This window comes from Oryctolagus cuniculus, chromosome 21 (genome assembly GCF_964237555.1).
Source record: "Oryctolagus cuniculus chromosome 21, mOryCun1.1, whole genome shotgun sequence".
In the NCBI taxonomy this organism is placed as follows: Eukaryota; Metazoa; Chordata; class Mammalia; order Lagomorpha; family Leporidae; genus Oryctolagus; species Oryctolagus cuniculus.
This window is the reverse complement of record NC_091452.1, coordinates 25,805,271-25,822,621: the sequence shown is the minus strand read 5'-3', so window position 1 is coordinate 25,822,621 and position 17,351 is coordinate 25,805,271. Positions and strand designations below refer to the sequence as shown.

The 17,351-nt window shown below is 47.2% G+C and overlaps 1 protein-coding gene across 1 annotated transcript; it reads right to left on the bottom strand.

The window, feature by feature from the left end:
• Window positions 1-1,383: 1,383 nt before the first annotated feature.
• On the bottom strand, window positions 1,384-17,042 carry LOC103345648 (kinesin-like protein KIF2C). The gene is given in 13 exon segments (XM_070066289.1): window positions 1,384-3,183; window positions 3,327-3,450; window positions 4,359-4,472; window positions 4,562-4,667; window positions 5,009-5,076; window positions 6,174-6,277; window positions 6,280-6,283; window positions 6,392-6,596; window positions 7,687-7,829; window positions 8,527-8,719; window positions 10,896-10,986; window positions 11,070-11,128; window positions 17,020-17,042. Coding segments are annotated over 13 exon segments (1,317 nt in total). The 3' UTR covers window positions 1,384-3,100.
• Between the last annotated feature and the right edge of the window lie 309 nt (window positions 17,043-17,351).

Genomic DNA, 17,351 nt, shown 5'->3' with positions numbered 1-17,351 from the left:
ATGGAGGAATCTGGAACACATCATGCTGAGTGAAATAAGCCAGTCCCAAAGGGACAAATATCATATGTTCTCCCTGATCGGTGACAACTGACTGAACACCAAAAAGGAAACCTCCTGAAGTGAAATGGACACTATGAGAAACGGTGACTTGATCAGCATAGCCCTGACTATTAATGAACAACTTAATTCATTATCCCTCTTAGTATTTTTTTGTCTGTTCTACTTAATATGACTGGTTTAGTTCTGTAATTATCACACAGTTATTCTTAAGTGTTGAAATTTAACTGAAATGTGATCCCTGTTAAACATAAGAGTGGGAATAAGAGAGGGAGGTGATGTACAATTTGGGACATGCTCAAGCTGACTTGCCCCAAATGGTAGAGTTAGAAACATACCAGGGGACTCCAATTCAATCCCATCAAGGTGGCATGTACCAATGCCATCTCCCTAGTCCAAGTGATCAATTTCTGTTCACAATTGATCATAAAGAAAGGACTAAGAGTCAAAGGGAGCACATAAACAAGTCTAGTACCTGCTAATACTAACCGATAGAATACACAAGGGGGAGAGCGATCTAACATGGGAAGCGAGATACACAGCAGACTCATAGAATGGCAGATGTCCTAAACAGCACTCTGGCCTCAGAATCAGCCCTAAAGGCATTTGGATCCAGCTGAAAAGCCCATGAGAGTATTTCAGGCATGGAAAGCCAAGACACTCTGGCGAAAAAAAAAAAAAAAGACCTAAATGAAAGATCTCTGTGAGTGAGGTCCCAGTGGAAAGAACAGGTCATCAAAGAAGGAGGTACCTTTCTCTGAAGGGAGGAGAGAACCTCCACTTTGACTATGACCTTGTCTAAATAAGAGTCGGAGAACTCAAAAGGCTTCCATAGCCTTGGAAACTCATGACTGGAGCATAGGGAGATTACTGATGACATAAACAGGAGTGTCAATTTGTAGAGTCAACAACAGGAGTCACTGTGCACTTACTCCTCATGTAGGATCTCTGTCCTTAATGTGCTGTGCATTGAGATTTAATGCTATAACGAGTACTCAAACAGTATTTTTCACTTTGTGTTTCTATGGGGGTGCAAACTGTTGAAATCTTTACTGAATGTATACTAAACTGATCTTCTGTATATATAGAAAACTGAAAATGAATCTTGATAGGAATGGAAGGGGAGAGAGAGCGAGAAAGCGAAGGGTTGCAATGGGAGGGAAGTCATGGGTGGGGGGAGCCAATGTAGTCCATAAGCTGTACTTTGGAAATCTATATTCATTAAATAAAGTTAAAAAAAATCCTTCTAACTGTGGTTTGATAGCTTCATTTTACAGAAGGGGCCGGATTCGGTTTTGGAAGCTTTTTTTTTTTTTTTTTTTTTTTTGACAGGCAGAGTGGACAGTGAGAGAGACAGAGAGAAAGGTCTTCCTTTGCCGTTGGTTCACCTTCCAATGGCCGCCACGGTCAGCGTGCTGCAGCCGGTGCACCGCGTTGATCCGAAGGCAGGAGCCAGGTGCTTCTCCTGGTCTCCCATGGGGTGCAAGGCCCAAGCACTTGGGCTGTCCTCCACTGCATTCCCTGGCCACAGCAGAGAGCTGGCCTGGAAGAGGGGCAACCGGGACAGAATCTGGCGCCCCGACCTGGACTAGAATCCGGTGTGCTGGCGCTGCAAGGTGGGGGATTAGCCTTTTGAGCCACGGCGCCGGCTGCTATTTTTTTTTTAATTTAAGGTTTATTCATTTATTTGAAAGGCAGAAATATATAGAGAGGAGAAAGAATCTTTCATCCACTGGTTCACTCCCCAAATGGCCAAAATGGCCAGGACTAGGCCAGGCCAAAGCCAGGAGCCAAGAGCTTCTTCTGGGTCTCCCATTTGGGTACAAGTGCCCAAGGACTTGGGCCATCTTTCTGGAAGGTTTTTTAAGGTCACAGAGATGGTGTCATTTGTCAAGCTTTTGACCAGGCCAAATTTCTCAATCCAGAAATTCAAATGTTATGGTTCCTGAAACTAGTAATTCTCTCACCAGGAGGTAGACTGTCCTTGTTTCACAAAGGAAGCATCAGGCTGAGGGCCAGAACCTGGTGCGCTGACCCCCGTGTTCCCTGGAGTTTCAGCGGTAGCGCCCCTGCTCATATCCCTGACTGAAGCCTCCTGACCAGGCACTTGATTCCATGGCTCCTAGCCTTGAAACTAATGACCTCATTACCATTCAGTACTTCATACTCTGTACTTGGAATGTGGAGTCTTCCAGTTTGTAAACTGCCCCTGCCCTGTGTTTGGCTCAGACAACTCGGCAAACTTCTCATTTTCTGAGATCAAATTGGTGTGGTCCTTCAGATCCTTTGCTTGTCCAGCAAGTCAAGCACTTTCTTGTTAGTGTTCCCACAGAATCTTCAACCTCTCTTGAATAGACTCTAATAGGCAGAAGGCCATCTCCTTTTTATAGTTCCTTTCTCTAGGAAAGGGCCCAGAGCCTCCTGAGTGCCTAATCAAACAGAGCAATGTGTCAGAGTGGAGGCTTCAGCCTGTCACAGAAACTGCAGGGGTAGTACTGAGCCAGCACTGCCCAGAGGTCATGCTGTGGTCCTGTCCTGTGTCCCAGAAGGCTCAGACACATCCTAGACCCTCCCCCTACACCACTCAAAAGGCTAATTTTTTTTCTTGCTTTATTGTGAGACACATGAATAAACACATAAAACAGCAGGGATCCTCTCGGGCTTTAAAAATAGCAAGGAAGGAGGAAATCCCAGAAACTCTTTTTTCAGTTAGAAGACATAAGAGCCTGGACCAAGAGTGTGGAAAGCAGGTCAGCGTCAGCAGAGCTGAACCCCAGCTTCTTCTGTCCCCAGGGAGCCCTCCCCCAGCAAGCAATACACAGCAAGTAACTAGGATGTCCTCCTTGCTTGCCCCCCTTAGGGGGGCAACTGAGGAAACAGAAAGTAGCATCCAGTGTCCCTCTGACCCCTCCCCAGCTGCCCTGGGACCCATGCCCCCATACTTGGCATTTACTGACACCCATCCCAGCTCAGACCCTGGCCAACCCACAGGTGCCCAAAGTTTGCAGAGGAGGGTGTGAAACAGATCTTTCCTTTGCAGTTGTCACTGGGGCCGTTTCTTGCTGCTTATCTGTCTGCTGGCCTGCTCTTCCAGCTGCATGGCCACACGCAAAGCCTTGATGACATCTGGAAGGAAGGGGCAGTGAGATACATGGGGTTAGCGGAGTCCCAGAGGCCCCCCTTCACTCAGAGCAGAGCTGCCTCTGCCACTTTGCCTGGGAGCCACAGAGGCCACCACAGTCCGCTGGCACCCATCCAGCCGCACCCACCTCGCAGAGCCGAGAAGTGCTTGGCTTGCTGGGCCAGGGCAGATTCCGCTTTGTTCACAAAAGTCTCCAGGTCATAATCTGGCTGCTCAGTCATCATGGAGAGCTCAAGCCAGCCTGGTCCTTGCTGTAACAACACAGGAAAGACCCTATCAACTCAGACACAACCAAGCGACTTCTGCACATCATTCTTGGGGCTGTACATGCAACACAGATGCCTGCACAAGATGCCACCCCTCAAGGGTCAGCGTTGTGGCATAGCGGATAAAGAAGCTCCACTTTTGACCCAGCACCCTGCTGATGAGCCTGGCAAAGTAGCCAGAGGATGGTGCAAGTACTTGGGCCCCTGAACCCACATGGAAGACCCGAAGAAGCTCCTAGCTTCAGCTGTTGTGGACATTTGGGGAGTGAACCAGCAGGTGGAAGATCTTTCAAATGAATTAATCAATCTTAAAAAAAAGACGCCACTCCTCTGTCCACAGCCCATATCCTGCCCCCTCCCCCTCTCTCCTGGGAAATCCTCAGCATGATCCATATTCTTCCTACTCAACTTGTCTCTAACCCCTGTGTTGAATGAATGACATCACTGTTCTTCATGCCCAAGCCTGAAATCTGAGTGGCAGCTCTATTCTTTCACCTTGCTGGATATCAAAACCTGCCAATTCCATTCCCTAAATAGTGCTTGGGTCTTATCCCATGGCCAAGCACACATGGTCTAGGCACCAACATTTCTCTGGGATTCTTCCCAACTATTTCCTTACTTCTTCCACCTTTGCTCTTCCTTTCTAGTCCCCAGACCAGGATCCACACCGTGGCCACAGGAATGCATCCAAAGCTCTGACACAACCATGTCACCACTCTGCCAAACTGCTTCCAATGGCTTCTCCTCTCTCAGTAATGAAGTCTGGGCACTTGGCATAAACTACGTACAAGACTCCAGCTTTAGGGCCCTGCTGCCCTTTCCACAGCGCTGACCCTCCGAGGGCTGTGCCAGGGTAGATCCCCAGCCCCTCCCCCAAGAGGGCCACCTCCCACCTGCACAATTTCCTTGAGCTCTTCCTTGGCCCTCTCTTCCAGCTCCCTGATCTGGGTCGTGGCTTCATTAAAGCTGGACACCTGGGAAGACAGTTCATCCTCTTCGTTGGAGAACTAAGGGAGCCAAGAGAAAGACAGTGTGGCCCAGTCCCCACCTCTGCAGGCCCCATTTCTGTCTTGCCTGTCCCCACCCTGCCCCTTACGTTGCTTGCACTCCGGGCCCCCTTAGAGCTGGCTTCCATCTCTTCTGTTTCCATCTGAGTTAGCTTCTCTCCACTGGGCCCTCTGTGGGGATTCAGTTCCTTGACTCTGAGGAAACAACAAGCTCTGGGATCCCACAGCAGCTCCCTGGTACCCACCGCAGGAAGGCAGCCCCACCCAGGATACAAGGGGTGGAGGAGCACCTTTGCCTTCAGCCAAGGAGAAGCGGTGTACAGATGAAGCTGGCCTGGTTAACAAACAGACACGGCTGATTCACCAAGGCCCAGAGAGGAAGGGACAGACCTGGCATCATGGCTGAAATCCCAAGCCTCAGATTTCTGAGTCACAGGACATAGCCGACACTGAGGTCCCCAAGCCTTCCCCTTCCAGCATTGCCATTTCCTTCCCCGATGCCAGCCCACATCCTACCTGGCTATAGGTACTAGTACCTGTCTGCATAGCGGAGTGGGTTTAAAGTATTTTCACAGGAACTTACCCCTGGTGAGATCATGGCAATCTGCCAAAGAGGGTGAAGAATTAAAACTGCAGGCCTAAACCTCCTTCCCCAAAGCTGAAACCCGGTGGGGCAGGGGTTGTATAGTTCCGGTTCCTTATATTTACAGCTGCACCTGTGTGAGGATGAGGGGCCAAAGCTGTGTAACCCTTGCCTCACCCATCCTTCTAGCCAGATGTCCTTTGAACTCCCCGCACATGCTAATGAGTTTCCTTCGGTGTGGGTTGATTTGCTAATGAGTTTCCAGAGGTGTGGGTTGATTCGATAATGAGTTTCCAGAGGTGTGGGTTGATTCGATAATGAGTTTCCCGCGGGTGAGATGATTCGCTAAATGGTGGAATGTCTCTGAAAACCCTATAAAAACCCTGACCCTTGACGTCTCGGGGCTGCTCTGTTCCTGCGTGTTCAGAGAGCACCAGCATGCTGGTTTCAATAAACCCCTTGCTGATTGCAAGTGTCTCTTGGAGTTGTTCCTTGGGTGGCGGATGTTTCTCGACCCTAACAAGGGAAAGGATGGTTCGAGGCTGAAGATCACAGGGTGAGGGCACTAGACACCCTGCTCCCAGAGTAGCTGCCAAGACCCACAGTTAGATGAGAGCACTCAATAGCACCCAGGCTGTGCATACCCAGCTGGTAGGGAGAGGCTGTTCCCTGGAGGGAAGGGAGGGTAGACCTCACCTTGAAGGGTTTGGGGATAAAATGGGTGGAGGATGAAAAATCATTCAAAGCTGGAACCTCATGCTTTGGTCCGTTTTCTAGGCTGAAACCCAGTGAGCCTGAGGGAAGCCGTGCAAGACAGGGCTTGGCTCTCCTGCTTACTCAGAGGCTTCTGAATGCTGAAACTCCCTTCTCACTAGGTAAGAGAGGAATGACCCCCCCCCACTCCACCACCACCAAGAGCTGCACCTACACTCAGTAAAGGAGGTAGATCCTTTCCTTCCCACGTGGGTGGGCAACGAGGTGGGTGCTGAAGTCAGGTTAGAGCCTGGACTCCCCAGGCAGCCAGGTGCTGAGCCTCCTGCCCACGGACAGAACGGAATGTCTCTTTGGAAAGCAACTGTTTCCTCCTGCACCATCCCCTCCAAAGCTACTGCACTCACCATGCAAGTCCTTGAGTTTTCCCTGATAAAGGAGTCCCTGAGCACCTGTGTCAGCTTGCTCTCACAGAACGGGGTATGAGCCTCGTTCTGTCCCAGGGCCCTATGCACTCCTGTGGAGCAAGAGCAGCAACAAGTGAGGTCCCTTCTTTCCTCCTGTGTAACCGCTCCCTCCCTTCCAGCAGAACTCCAAGGTAGCCCCTCCACACTCATCCCACTGCCTTCAGGGCCAGGAGACTCTTGTTAATTTCTGCACTCTCCATGCGGGTCTGCCGGTCAGCGCTAGAAGTGGCAGCACCTTGCTCATTCCCTGCCAGATCCACCAAAGAGAATTTGCCATGCATTCTCCCTTTGGCTCGAAGAAGAATCTGGAAGCAGGCATGGGACCGGGAGGAGTTGGAGATGGCAAATGTCTGCCCAGAGGTGCTATAGCAAGAGGACAAAGAAAGGCTATTGGCCGGTGCCGTGGCTCAGTAGGCTAATCCTCCGCCTTGCGGCGCTGGCATACAGGGTTCTAGTCCCGGTCGGGGCACCGGATTCTGTCCCGGTTGCCCCTCTTCCAAGCCAGCTCTCTGCTATGGCCCGGGAGTGCAGTGGAGGATGGCCCAAGTGCTTGGGCCCTGCACCCCATGGGAGACCAGGAGAAGCACCTGGCTCCTGCCTTCAGATCAGCACGGTGCGCTGGCCGTGGCGGCCACTGGAGGGTGAACCAACGGCAAAAGGAAGACCTTCCTCTCTGTCTGTCTCTCACTGTCCATTCGGCCTGTCAAAAAAAAAAAAAAGGCTATGAGCTTTTGGGGTCACCAGGCCCCCGGCACCCCAGAGTCCAGGCCACCTCAGTCTCTGGTGAGGGAGGGACCTGGCAGGACACTAAGAAGTCCTAAGTTCCTGTCCCAGACTTCATGCTGCTCTGCTTGGGCAGCAGCTCTCCCTCCCTCCAGACTAATCTGGCCTAACACATTTTCTTGACAGCCAGAATGGATTCAGTGTGAGGGCCTTGGCTAGACCTGGGGGCTCATGTGAACTTGCAGAAGGAAAGCAGTGTCCTGTGTCACACAGAGGACACGCAGGGAAGGGCGGGGGCTGTAATGAACCATCTAGTAAAGCTGACGGCCCTGCAGGGGACAGCACTCCTCCAGGGCCTCCGCAGCTGCTCAGCACCACAGTGGGCCATGCCTAAGGCCTTGATGGCAGTGTTCCCTACTTCTCACAGAGGAGTTACAGCTCCATTGCTTCCAGCCAGGAACAGACCTAGAGCTCCTAACTTCCACCACAAAGGGATGAGAGAACAAGGAAAAACCCAGAGATGTCAGGAAACATGCCTCCAAGGTAATAATAGCCTGCAAACAAAGCCTTCTTTGGTAAGATGAAAGCATTCTCAGTTCTGATGAGCTCTGGACTTTGTAGCCTTTACCAAGCTGGGGGGAAGCCACACTCTAGAAGCAGAAATGGGCTCAGGGCTACCCTGCCACCTGAACCATGCGTTATCTGGCCTGTCCTCTTCCAGTGCTCTGACCTGCAGGTGCTGCCCATGTCGATCATCCTGATGACATCATCAGCGGAGTTGACCAGGTGCCCCTGCAGCCCCACCACCTGTGCATGTTGCTTGCCATCTTCCAGCACACGCAGTTTGGCCTTCTTGTTGAGCAAGTCGAACAGCTGTGCCAGACAGGAAGCAGGAGGCTGAGACCATAGTCACCCTACCCAACTCCTCCCTGCTACAGAGCCCCCATGGCAGCTGGACAAGGACAGAGAACCCAGGCTGACAGACCCCAGGTCAGCAGAGGGCATTATACTTGGGATCTGAACCAAGCTGCCTTGGTTTGAAGCAACTCTGCTACACTATCAGCTGTGCCAGCTTCGGCAAGTTATTTAACCACTCCAGCCTTGTTTCTCATCCATGAAGTTGAAACCACAAAGTGCTTCAGATAGTGCTTAGTATACGGTACCCGAATGTGATAAATATTAGCTACTTTTAGTACTCAAATCTTGCCCTAGGGAAGACAACTCCGCAAAAACCGACACACTGTTAGGAAGCAGAGAGAGGTATAGGAGAGGAAGGGGCAATTAGGAGAATGAACGAATACAATCAGGGAAGCAGGTGACGGAGAAGGTGGGCCAAGGGATGATGGTGCACCCAGGCAAACCCCCATCTGAGATGGAGACCTGAGGAGTCGTCCTACTATTCCTGTTGATGAAACCATCAGATAAAATCCTGTACTCGTGCAGGGCAGGTGGTCCATCAGAAGTTTGACAGCTAACAGGTTGTTGGGCTGCTATCAATTGCTAGCAGAATTCAAGGTTTTAGAAAGTCAGAAACCCCAACAGCATAAACAAGGAGCTCCTTGCCAGCCACCTTTCCATTGTAGATCTCAAAGAATGTCACATAGACTTCCAGGCCCAGGTTTCGGTAGCAAGGCTGATTCTTCAGGAGGAAGACATCTCGGGCTGAGAGAGAGTGAGCCTGGATAAGTAAACAACCTGCCTTTCCGTGCCCAACCCCAATGCGACAGAATGCAATACCTACAGGCCTTTCGATGCATTCTGGGCTTTACCAGCTAGGTCTCCACCCATAGTCTGCAAAAGGAAGGGGGAGAAGACCCTTGAAGGAACAGGCACTCGGTGCAGCAGTTAATATGCTGACTGGGATACCAACATTCCATTATCAGAGTAAGCAGGTTCAAGTCCTGGGAGGTTCTAGCTTCCTGCTAATACACAACCTTGGTGGCAGCAGATCATGGCCTAAGGGCTTGGGCACCTGCCACCCACTTGAGAGAGCAAGTTTAAGTTCCTAGCTCTCGGGGCCAACATCGTGGCATAGCAGGTTAAGGTGCCGCCTTTGATGCCAGCATCCCATAAGGGTGCCAGTTTGAGTCCTGCCTGCTCTGCTTCCAATCCAGCTCCCTGCTAATGGCCTGGAAAAATGAACAAAAGATGGCCCAAGTGTTTGGGTCCCTGCCACCCATGTGGGAGACCCAGAAGAAGCTCCTGGCTCCAGATTGGCCTAGCTCTGGCCATTGCAGTCATCTGGGGAGTGAACCAGTGGATGGAAGATCTCTCTGATCTCTGTCTCTCCCCCTCTCTGTGTAACTCTTTCAAATAAATAAATAAATAAATAAATAAGTTCCTAGCTCTTGGCTGTTCTGGGCATTTGGTGAATAAACCAGCAAATGGAAGTCTCTCTCTGCCTTTGTCACACACACACACACAAGGCCCTTGGTTCAGGCCAGAATTCTACTGGTTCCACTGCAACAGTGAGACACACTGTTACAAGCCAGGAGGAGGCTGGATTTAGATCGACCTCAGCCCACCCCGCATCTGCTGTGGTGAGAGCATATGGAGCATCTGCACTGAATTTCTGGAAGCAGCTCCCTGTCCTCCAGGCCCAGTGCTGCACCACAGGAAGGCTCTCCCCATCCAGCCCTGAATACTCACACGTGTCTTGCCACTTCCTGTCTGGCCATATGCAAAGCAAGTTGCTTTCCCCCCTTCAAAAATTGTCTGTACCAGTGGCCTTGCTGTGAATCTGAGAGAAAGGATGCCGAGGAGGGTAAGAGTATTTGTGGAGCCATCCCTCAGTATCTGCACGGGATTGATTTCAGGACCCCTACCCCACAACCCGATGCCACAATCCACAGTTACTCAAATTCTTGTATAAAATGCCATAGTATTTACATATAACCTATGCATATCCTCTCCTATTCTTCAGCTCCTCTATATTTCATAATACCTAACACAATGTAAACTTTATATAAGGAGTTGTCACACTGTATAGCTTAGGAAGAAATGACAAAGGGGGAAAACCTGTGCATGTTGAATACAGATACATTTTCTCCTGAATCTTTTTGACCCATGTTTGGTTGCAGTCATGGATCCAGAACTTATCGATACAGGGGCCAGTGTTGTGGTGCAGGTTAAACCAGCACTTGTGAGACAGGCATCCTACACTGGAGTGCCAGTTCTAGTTCCAGCTCCTCTGCTTCCAGTCCAGCTTTCTGCTAATGTACCTGGGAAGGCAGAGGAAGATGGCCCAAGTACTTGAGTCCCTATCACCCATGTGATAGACCCAGATGGAGTTCCTAGCTCCTGGCTTCAGCCTGGCTACCATGAGCCAGATGTGGCCTACGCCTAGTGTGTCAAACTCTGCTCCAGAACTTTCTGTGATGATTGGACAGTAGCCACTGTGCTGTCCAATAGTAGCCACTGCCACATGTGGCAACTGATCAACTGAAATATGGGCAGTATAAATAAGGCACTGGAATTTGAATTTAAGTTTTATTTAGATTGATTTAAATAGTCATATGAGTCTAGTGTGTGTGTGAGCAGAGCTGAGGTTCCCTGAGCCTATTAAGTCCAATGGGAATAGGAGTAGCTGATTTAGACACCAAGAGGACCCTTGGAGCCTGTGCAGCCCAGCCTCAAAGTGTACTGGATGATACCTCACTCGTGATCCATTCACTAAAGCTGCAGAAAGGGATGTGACAAGTACAAAATGGGGCTGTCCTGGCTTCCAGCACTGACCCCAGAAAACATGAGAGGCCAGCAAGGGGTTTCAACTCCAGGGTGTCTGTGCGTAGTGTTACCAAAGTATCCTGCATTTAAAAGTGGAAAGCATCAGCGAAGGAGGACACAAGGAGGAAAAAAAAAGACCAACCTGTAGACAACTTCATTTAAACTGTTTCATCAACTGCAAAGTCAAAGCAGAATGCTTGGTTCTCCAGATACTTTGTTAAGTCCACTTTTAATCTGGGTTCGTGTACCAAGACAAGACACTTGCTAGGAATGGAAATCACATCAATTCCCTTCTTGGCCAATTCTGCAGAAAGAGAATTTTAGGAGGTGCTTGCTGGACGCAGAGGGACTCACGTGACAGCATCTTTCTGACAACTGCTTCCCTACCTTGTTTACTCAGCAAGCGGGCGTTTCCTAACGCAGACACATATCCTGTGCTCTTCAATCTGCAGGAGCAGAGGAGGCCATGAGCCAGCAGAGGGCAGAGCAGAACCAAAAGCAAGCTCGGGGGTGACTGCAGTTCGTGATAGTCGGCTATGCATTTTATGAAGAACTGGGAGAGAGGAGCTCATAGGCGATGGAAAGGCTAATCACTGTGATGAGACCAGTGCATGCTGTATAAGTATCCTGATACCACACGGTGCCCCATAAATATGTACAATTAGTATATGCTAATGGAAAGTATATAAAACCTTCATGGGATGTAAAGAATATTAGAGTTCTCAAAATTTTTAGAAAGAGCAAGTTTGTCCAGACGCCCTCCTCTCTAACCCCTCATCTAGCCATTACGGGTCAAGATCTAACACTAGTACCCTTGCCTCTCCCATTAGCTACTCCCCAGGACGAGGTATCACTCATTTTTTCCTAGGTTCCCCACTCTGTTATCTATAGGAGGTCTCAGAACTACTTTCATGGTCATTAGTAAAAATCTAGCCAACCTCATGTAGTAGGCAGGGAGTAGAGTTCAAGCCCTCCCTTCTGGGCCTCATGAGCTCCAGCCCTCAAAAAATTCACAAGTGAGTGAAGACTCCTGGACTTCATTCCTGTAAAGGTACGTTTCCTGTCCCTCAGTTGGATACCTACTCAGGGAAGAAGGGGCAGGCTACAAAAGGAGGTAAGAGGGAGGTCGGTTGGCAGAGAGAAGAGACAGAGAAGGGGAAAGCAGAAAGGAAGGAAGGAGAGGGAAGCAGAGAAAGAGGAAGGCAGAGAGAGACAGAAGGAAAGGGGGACAGTGAGAGGCACGAGCAAGGAGTCAGAGGTGGAAATGCACGTGGATCAAGAAATGCAAAGGCAGACCCACAGAGAGACCAGGGAGCGTGAGCTAGAGAGGCAATGTCATGAAAGTTCACTATTTGATGTCATGCCAGGCCTACCAGCAACAGCCCTCCATGAGTCTGTTAGCAGGCAAGATCTCACGACTTGCCCAAATCTAGTGAATAAAGCTACGACTTTAAGGATATACCCAAGTGACTCAGGTGCATTTTAAAGCTTGGGAATTTAACACTACTTACTAAACGTCATTTTAACTGTCATTAAAGTAGTGAGGTTTTTTGTTGTTGTTGTTGTTTGTTTTTTGTTTTATTTTGTTTGAAAGACAGAAATTTGGTATCTGCTGGTTCAATCCCCCAAAAGCCCATATCAGCCAGGGCTGGGCCAAGCCAAAGCCAGGAGCCCAAATCTCAATCAGGGTCTCCCATGTGGTAACAGGGATCCAACTAGGTGGCTCATGATCTGCTGCCTCTCAGGGTGCAAAACAGTGAGACTGCTGGATGTTTGTGAGGGCACGAGATTCCAGCCCTTAGAAGTGCAGGCTGCACTTCAACCTCAGGCCAGACAGCCTCCATTTCTGTAAAGATGCAACTTGATCATTCTCGTTACCAACTTTCTCGCAGTGAGTTCGTATGTAATGTGTTAAGAATACAACCATTTGTTTTCCTACAGAAATTTTAGTTCCAGAGTTCAGCAAAGAGGAACACTCCATGACTGACAAATGATAGATTTAATCAGGTAACTCTGAATTGATTATCTATAGTTGGGAAATTTCTGAGCAGCTAATTTCCTTTTTCAAAAACTGTAAGATGTAGCACTCATCCCACAGTGAGACATGTATTTAAGATACTCTGCATTTCAGATACAAAGTAAATATATAGTAATTTCACTACAGGACGTTTTTATTAAACAGCCAAGCACGTAATTACAGGATTTTCAGTGTAAAATTACTGTTGCTTTGAAACTTCAGCATTTTGCTCACCCACATGGCAATGTTTTTCTTTCTCTGAAGTCCCAGTCATGTGCCCTGAGCCCTCCCCAGCTACCACTTTCTCTCCCACCTCCCTATTATTCAGTCTGTCCTATTCATCTTTTTTAATCAATTGTAAAAAAAAAGAAGAAGTGTAAGACACTGATGTGTACTTTCCCCCACTTTATCCTCTTTGTTCCACACTGGGTAACAATGTTCCTAACTGAAGGCCCAGACCCGGCCACTCCTGGATGCTGATGACCAGCTTTCTCCTTGTCTTCTTCCTCTCAGTCAATCTCAGTGGCCACGACTCCTGCCAACATGGGCCAGCTAACAACCATCTGAAGTGGGGAAGAGTAACCTGATTTGTGCTGGAATCAGCAGAGCGTGCCTGTAAACCTCACACTGATTGATCAATTGACCTTGGATAAGTCATTTCCAAACCTAGGAAAGCCTCCACTAGTGAAATTTGTTAGCTAAATCCCCTGTAGCACAGTCTGTGTTTCCAGTTGAAGCTTGTAGTTAATTGACCCCCTCCTTTCTTGTAATATATAGCAAGGGGCCACAGAAGAACACAAAGAGCAAGTACAAACAATGTTAGATATGATGGCCTCACCACCAGAGTACTGTCACACTATTTATTGTATCCTTCATCTGTTCAAATAATAAATCCAGCTTCAATATCCCTTATCTGAAATGTCTGAGACTGGAAGTGTTGCAGATTTCAGGGTATTTCAGATTTTTGGATAATGGATGTCCAACCTATATCTCTTCTTTGTTTATTTTGTACTTATCTGAAAGGCACAGCAACATAATGAGAAGGTGAGAGAGAGAGAGAAAAAAGGACGAGAGAGGGAGGGAGAACCTCCATCCACCCTCTCATTCTCCAAAAGTCCGCAAGAGCCTGGCTCTTTTGGCTGAAACCAGAAGCCAGGAACTAACTGCATCAGAGTGTTCCATGTGGGTGGCAGGAACCCAGGTACTTCAGCCATGATCTGCTGCCTCCCAGGTGTACAGCCAGAAGCTGAATCAGAAGCAGAGGTGGGACTCCATCCTATGCACACTGATATGTGATATGGGTGTCCCAATCAGCAGCCCAATCCACTGTGCCAAACATCAGCCCCTCGGCTTGCATCTTGCAGGCATCTACTTTGTGCCAGGTACTAAGAGAGGAGAGAGAAGGGGCTATCGTTAGGTACACAGATGGGCTCCTGGCCCCTAAAATCAGTGTGAAAAATTATATGCAAGGTGGTTTCTTGGAAACATCTGCAGGCACCTCCTGAAGCTTGCTTCCAGAAGTAGACAGATAACAGCAAAGGTGTGAGCCAAGCTCAAAAACCCCCTGCTCACACAAAGGCACCTGGTTAATTGCCCAACATTTTGAGGTCCCATGTAAAAAACAAGTTGGTTCATATAGGACACAAAGGTTTGATTTCTTATACATATCCGATGTCGTATAAGAGATAAGCAAATCAAGAGCTGCCTTGCTTACACAGAATCAAGGTCCTCAGACACTGTGGAGCAGTTAACAGGATTCTTCTACTAAAAAAGAGAGGGCGAAGAATATCACAGTCTGGAGATTCCAATCCCATCTCCAAAAACACCACTGTTGGGCTAGGGGTTCGGCCTAGAGATTAAGACACTGCTTGCCATGCCTGCATCCCTTATGCAAGTGCCTGGGTCAAGTCAGCTCTGCTCCCAAATCCAGCTTCCTGCTATTGTGCAGGCAGCAGGTGACGGCTCAAGCGGCTGATTCCCTGCCATTCATGAGAGAGACAGGGACTGGGTTTCTGATTCCTGGCTTCGGCATGGTCCAGCCCTGGCCACTGAGGACATTTGGGTAATAAGTCATGATGGGAGCTCTGTCTCTGTCTGTCTGTCATTCTCCCCTTGCCTACTCACAGAAATCAAATTTTTAAAAATACCACCGATCAACATCTGCACTAATAAGTACAAGTACCATAGAACATAGATTTATCATCTAGAGTAATGGGTTTTACAAACAGGCTTTTTTAAAAGGTAATTATGGGGGCCGGCGCTGTGGCACAGTAGGTTAATCCTCTGCCTGTGGTGCCAGCATCCCATATGGGCACCGGCTCTAGTCCCAGCTGCTCCTCTTCCAATCCAGCTCTCTGCTATGGCCTGGGAAAGCAGTAGAAGGTGGCTCAAGTCCTTGGGCTCCTGCAACTGCGTGGGACACCAGAAGAAGCTCCTGGCTCCTGGCTTTGGATTGGATCGGTGCAGCTCTGGCCATTGTGGCCATCTGGGGAGTGAACCAGCGGATGGAAGACCTTTCTCTCTGTCTCTCCCTCTCACTGTCTGTGACTCAACTCTCAAATAAATAAATAAAATCTTTTAAAAATTAAAAAAGGTAATTATGAAAAAACATAACCAGTATCTAAGGGAATAAATAAGAATAGTACCAAATAACAGTATTAAGCTAGCAGGGTGATTTAACCAAAACTAATTCCTGAAAATGATAGCAATCTTCTGCCTAAATCCATAAGCAAGACAGATAAAATAACAAAACTGTCAAAATAAGCTCCTTAAGAGAATGTAACTATTCTAATACAAGGTAAATAAAGAAAAAAGAGAATTATTCAATGAGCATGAAGAGACCATGACAATTAACTGGCCAAAGAAAACCATTTGCCTATCAGGATGTTATAGTGTAGGAAAAAACATGAAATAACGATTGCTTTTTTAGGGTTTGGTTTTATTTTTGTTTTTCCTGAAAGCAAACATGGAGGAACACAGCCATGTTTCAAATTAAGGGCTATTTTTCAAAAGAAACAATTGGGACTGTCCATCATAAAACATCCTGCCTCCTTTTGTGCTTTAAAGTCCATGCAAGTTATTTTGAGCTTTATTGCTTTGATCAGATTTAGCTGTAAGTAATTACATTTAGTCACAGACATTTGATCTATAAATGGAATCTACTAAAGGAATTACTATAAAATCCATGAAATTGTCAAGTAACAGTTCCACTTGCTATATGATTCTAGAAAAGCTTTACCCTGAAGAGAAAATGTAGTAAATTTATATACTGAGAAGATATTTGTTTTCAAAGCTAAAAATCAAGAGTCATAACATCTGTGATGAAGAAAGAATTACTATGGTCCAGTGTCTTAAACAGGTGCTAATTACTCAATAGTCAACCTCAATTTTTGGAAGTAAGACAACAGTTGTGTTTTTCTTCTCATAGATAACATGCAGATAACATCAGTATACTGGGTGCTGGTCACTAAGTGCAATAAAAGGAGTGAGAGTCCTCATGCTCTTTGCCTGCAAGAGTATAAAAGCCATTGTTGGTTAACAGTACATACATCTTCACACAAGTGAAATGTTTCACTCGGAAGTAGCATGGACACCATATCTTAAGTTCTCCGATCAGTGATTTAGTTGTAGTTCTCTCATTTACTCTTTGGCCTTAAGTTAATTGCTTATCTTCTCTGAGCCTCAATTTCTTCAAGGGAAAAAAAGAGTCAAGGATCCACGTAAAAAAATAAGATAATGTATATAAATATATTCTGTGACACGTAAAGACATATACAAATACTACTAAGATATATTAAAAAGGGAAAATCCATAAAAAGTAAAGCATGCCCTAGCAATCTGGAGCTCAATATGGTCATTCCAGTTGAAGATCTCAGTGTGAACTTTACTACTAGTAAAGCTAAAGTAGCTATTACTTATTAAGCCCTGTCTATGTGATATCATTGTGCTAAAGGGCTGCATCAGCATTAATGTATTTAATTCCCCAACAACCCAGTGAAGGAGGTGGTGCTGCCTCGTGTGTATCACGGAGCATGAGGCAGGCAGAACAACCTTACTCTGGATTGATAAAAAGGAAAGCAAGGACTTCAGTCCAGGACTGACCCTATGGACTACATTCCTAATTGCTACACTCTTCTGACTTAACTACAACAAAATGGCTTACTACATTTATGTTATGTAGATTCTTAATAATGATATTTTAGCCCTCTTTGAAATAAGTCAATAGGGGAGGAAGGGTGAGAAACACTGCCACTACTTGCTTTTTAATTCTGCACATGAGAGAAAGGAGTCAAAATAAAATGGATTTGCTCATGATCCTACTTTCCCACACTGGCATAACGCATGCTTCCTCTCATGAGCCAGAAATAACAGCAACTAACATTTACTCAGCATCTACGCTGTGTCAGTAACTGCACTACATGATGTAGATGTACTATCCTTTTCCCCCTCACAACTTATAGAATTATCTTCATTTTATAAATGAATAAATTAGAACATGATATTAAACAACTGGCTCAAATTCTGCTTCCAGCCAAGACAGAATAACAAGGAAGAGATTAATCTACCTAATGACTTAAACAGCTAAAAAATGCAGGGAAAATACATAAGAATGAATAGATTTCAGGCACTGAATAGGAGGCAGCAAATGTTAA